The sequence below is a fragment of the Cebus imitator genome, unplaced genomic scaffold (genome assembly GCF_001604975.1).
Source record: "Cebus imitator isolate Cc_AM_T3 unplaced genomic scaffold, Cebus_imitator-1.0 Scaffold747, whole genome shotgun sequence".
Classification (NCBI taxonomy): Eukaryota; Metazoa; Chordata; class Mammalia; order Primates; family Cebidae; genus Cebus; species Cebus imitator.
This window is the reverse complement of record NW_016108062.1, coordinates 119,970-121,185: the sequence shown is the minus strand read 5'-3', so window position 1 is coordinate 121,185 and position 1,216 is coordinate 119,970. Positions and strand designations below refer to the sequence as shown.

The 1,216-nt window shown below is 38.8% G+C and overlaps 1 protein-coding gene across 1 annotated transcript; it reads right to left on the bottom strand.

Moving 5' to 3' along the window:
* Nucleotides 1-539: 539 nt before the first annotated feature.
* Nucleotides 540-964, bottom strand: LOC108296849 (60S ribosomal protein L36a). Its single transcript, XM_017519442.2, has one exon. It carries the CDS (start codon nucleotides 913-915, stop codon nucleotides 595-597), a length of 321 nt encoding a protein of 106 aa, XP_017374931.1. The 5' UTR covers nucleotides 916-964; the 3' UTR covers nucleotides 540-594.
* Between the last annotated feature and the right edge of the window lie 252 nt (nucleotides 965-1,216).

Here is a 1,216-nt window from a genome sequence, read left to right as displayed (position 1 = left end):
TACTTTCCATTTATAAAGGCTTCATTTGTCATAATTGTGGCAAAGATGAAATCTGATGAACCCTAATTTTTAAGCTCCCTTTTTCTCTCCTACTTTTACTTCATTTATCTTTGAAGCTCTATTTGTTGGCTTTTAAATATAATTACTTTTTTTCTAAAATGCATATGGATCACAACAAATCAGTAGTACCTAAAACTCTTTTCTACTATAATTAAATATCATACATGAGCTACAGAAAAGGTGGGCAGAAATAATAATGGCTGGAGCCTAGGGAAGACAAAAAGCTTCTGTACTTTGGTTGGCTTAGGATGAGGGACACTGCCTACTACTTTGTATTATTATTTTTAGAAGCTTAGGAATATATGTCCAGTCAGATCCAACCAATTTTACTAAGAATAGTATTGGGGACAAAGAGGTCAAAATGAGTGGGTCAAAGGTAAAGCCCAACCACTTGGCTTCGGGATGGAAAGAGCCTTCTAAAGAAGCTCTTATTTNCAAGTTTGTCATTGAGGCATTATAAATATGTTTTGGTCTAAGACTTTTTTTTTTTTGAACATAAACTCAAGATTTTATTGTCTTCATAAAAGATGACACTTAGAACTGGATCACTTGGCCCTTTCTCTTCTTATCTCCTCCCAATTCAAAATGCTTGCATCTTTTAATAGCCAGCATTCTCTTAGATCTGCAGTTGGGCTCAACGCACTCGAGCCTCAGCACAATCTTCTTTGTAGTTTTAGCCTTTTTCCGGAAAATCGGCTTAGTTTGCCCACCATAGCCACTCTGCTTCCTGTCATAACGCCGCTTTCCCTGGGCATACAGAGAATCCTTGCCCTTCTTGTACTGTGTCACTTTGTGGGGTTGGTGCTTGCCACACTTCTTACAGAAAGTCCGGCGGGTTTTAGGAACGTTCACCATTTCTGCGTGAGCGCTACCGGCACGGAAAGAAAGAGGCCAGACCAGCAACGGAAGTCACAAGCTCTTATTTCTCCTGTCCATATTCATGCCAGAACTAAAAGATATAAGAAGTCATATGTGCCTAAATAAGTTGTCTGACAGTGTTTTGAAAATGTGATATCTGCTTTGGGCCCTGTTTGCTTTCTGCCTGCAGAGCAGAAAGAATTGTGTGTTCATCCTCACTAGACAATACTATGATAACCAAGAAACTACTGATGTTAGTGTTTATTTATTCCCCATATTATTAAATCCCCACCTTCCA